Source organism: Merops nubicus, unplaced genomic scaffold (genome assembly GCF_000691845.1).
Source record: "Merops nubicus isolate BGI_N331 unplaced genomic scaffold, ASM69184v1 scaffold34550, whole genome shotgun sequence".
NCBI classification, from domain to species: Eukaryota; Metazoa; Chordata; class Aves; order Coraciiformes; family Meropidae; genus Merops; species Merops nubicus.
In genome coordinates, this window is record NW_008582777.1 from 3,157 (window position 1) to 4,388 (window position 1,232).

Sequence of the window (1,232 nt, forward strand, 5' to 3'; positions counted from 1 at the left end):
CGGGCGCGGGGCGGGGGGGGCTCTGCCCCTCGCTGCTCCACCGCCAGCCCTCGCCTCTCCTTCCGTGCCTCTCTCCTGCAGGTCAACAAGCGGGTGGCACTCTTCCTCTGTGAGCTGGGTAAGGGAAACCGGGGCTGCCTCCCACCTGCCTGCCAGCAGCACCCCCCTGGTCCCCGAATGCAGCCAGGCTCTCGGCCCCTTCCCTTCCTCCACCATCACCAAGCAGTTGCTGGGCAGCTCTTGCCATGCGGGTCCCTATGGGAGGCCAGCAGCCCCCCAACACCCAAGCTCACCCGCGGCCCACGTGCTCTGGCTGGCTGTCCCACAGCCACGTTCCTCTTTGGAGGGGTGGTCACCTTATGAGGCCAAAACCCAGCATGAGCAGGAAGCCACCACAGCTGCAGGAGAGCCCACAACATGGTTTTCCTCCCAGCTAAAGAGCCCCTTCTGCCCCCCCAGCTCATGGCTCTGGGGGACTTACCTGCTTAGCTGAGCACAGCTCCATCAAAGGGCTCAGGCAAAGTGCAGGGAAGGCTCCACGAGGGGCAGAGACAACCTTCCAACCTTCAAAGAGCTGCTGTGGCATCTGAGATGGACCAGGGCAAGGTCTCACCACCCTGTGACCAAGCTCCTGGGCCTCGCTGCCTTCCCCAGAGAAACCACGGACCTTCTCCCAGCACGAGAACAACTTCATCGTGAAGATCTTCACCTTCCAGTTCTTCACTCACTTCTCTTCACTCATCTACATCGCCTTTTTTCTGGGACGGTGAGAGGTGGCTGGGGGTGAGGAGGGAGCAGAGGGGAGCCTGGGCTTGGGGCACACATCCCCAAGTCTCCCCAGGAGGCAGCCCAGTCCCTCTGCCCTCCCCAGCCAGCACAGGGAGCCAGCTGGGACCTCACGAGGGCCATGGCTTTTCCTCATGGATGTGGTGGGTGGGGGAAGCCCCTTGCCTCTCCACCAGTGCCTGCAGGGTGATGCCCTCCCCCCTGCTCCTGGATGTTGATCCAACAGGGGCCAACAGTGGAGCTCAACAGGTATTGCTGTTGTTGCTCCTTGCTCAGGATCAACGGCCACCCAGGGAACTACGTGCGCATCGCTGGCAAGTGGAGGCTGGAGGAGGTGAGGGACTTGCCACGAAGCTCTCTGACCTTACACCTCAACTCCTGCTCCTCCTTCACCACTGCCCAGCAAGGCTCTGGGAACTTCAGCCTCCTCCCATAGCACCTGCCTC

The 1,232-nt window shown here is 62.3% G+C and overlaps 1 protein-coding gene across 1 annotated transcript in view; it reads left to right on the forward strand.

Moving 5' to 3' along the window:
- ANO9 (anoctamin 9) overlaps positions 1-1,232 on the forward strand; it is a gene marked incomplete at both ends in the record, with an annotated part of 5,444 nt that overhangs the window by 3,062 nt on the left and 1,150 nt on the right. Inside the window, 3 exon segments of the mRNA XM_008938684.1 lie at positions 80-118; positions 655-766; positions 1,063-1,188. Of these exon segments, the coding sequence (XP_008936932.1) occupies positions 80-118; positions 655-766; positions 1,063-1,188 (277 nt within the window).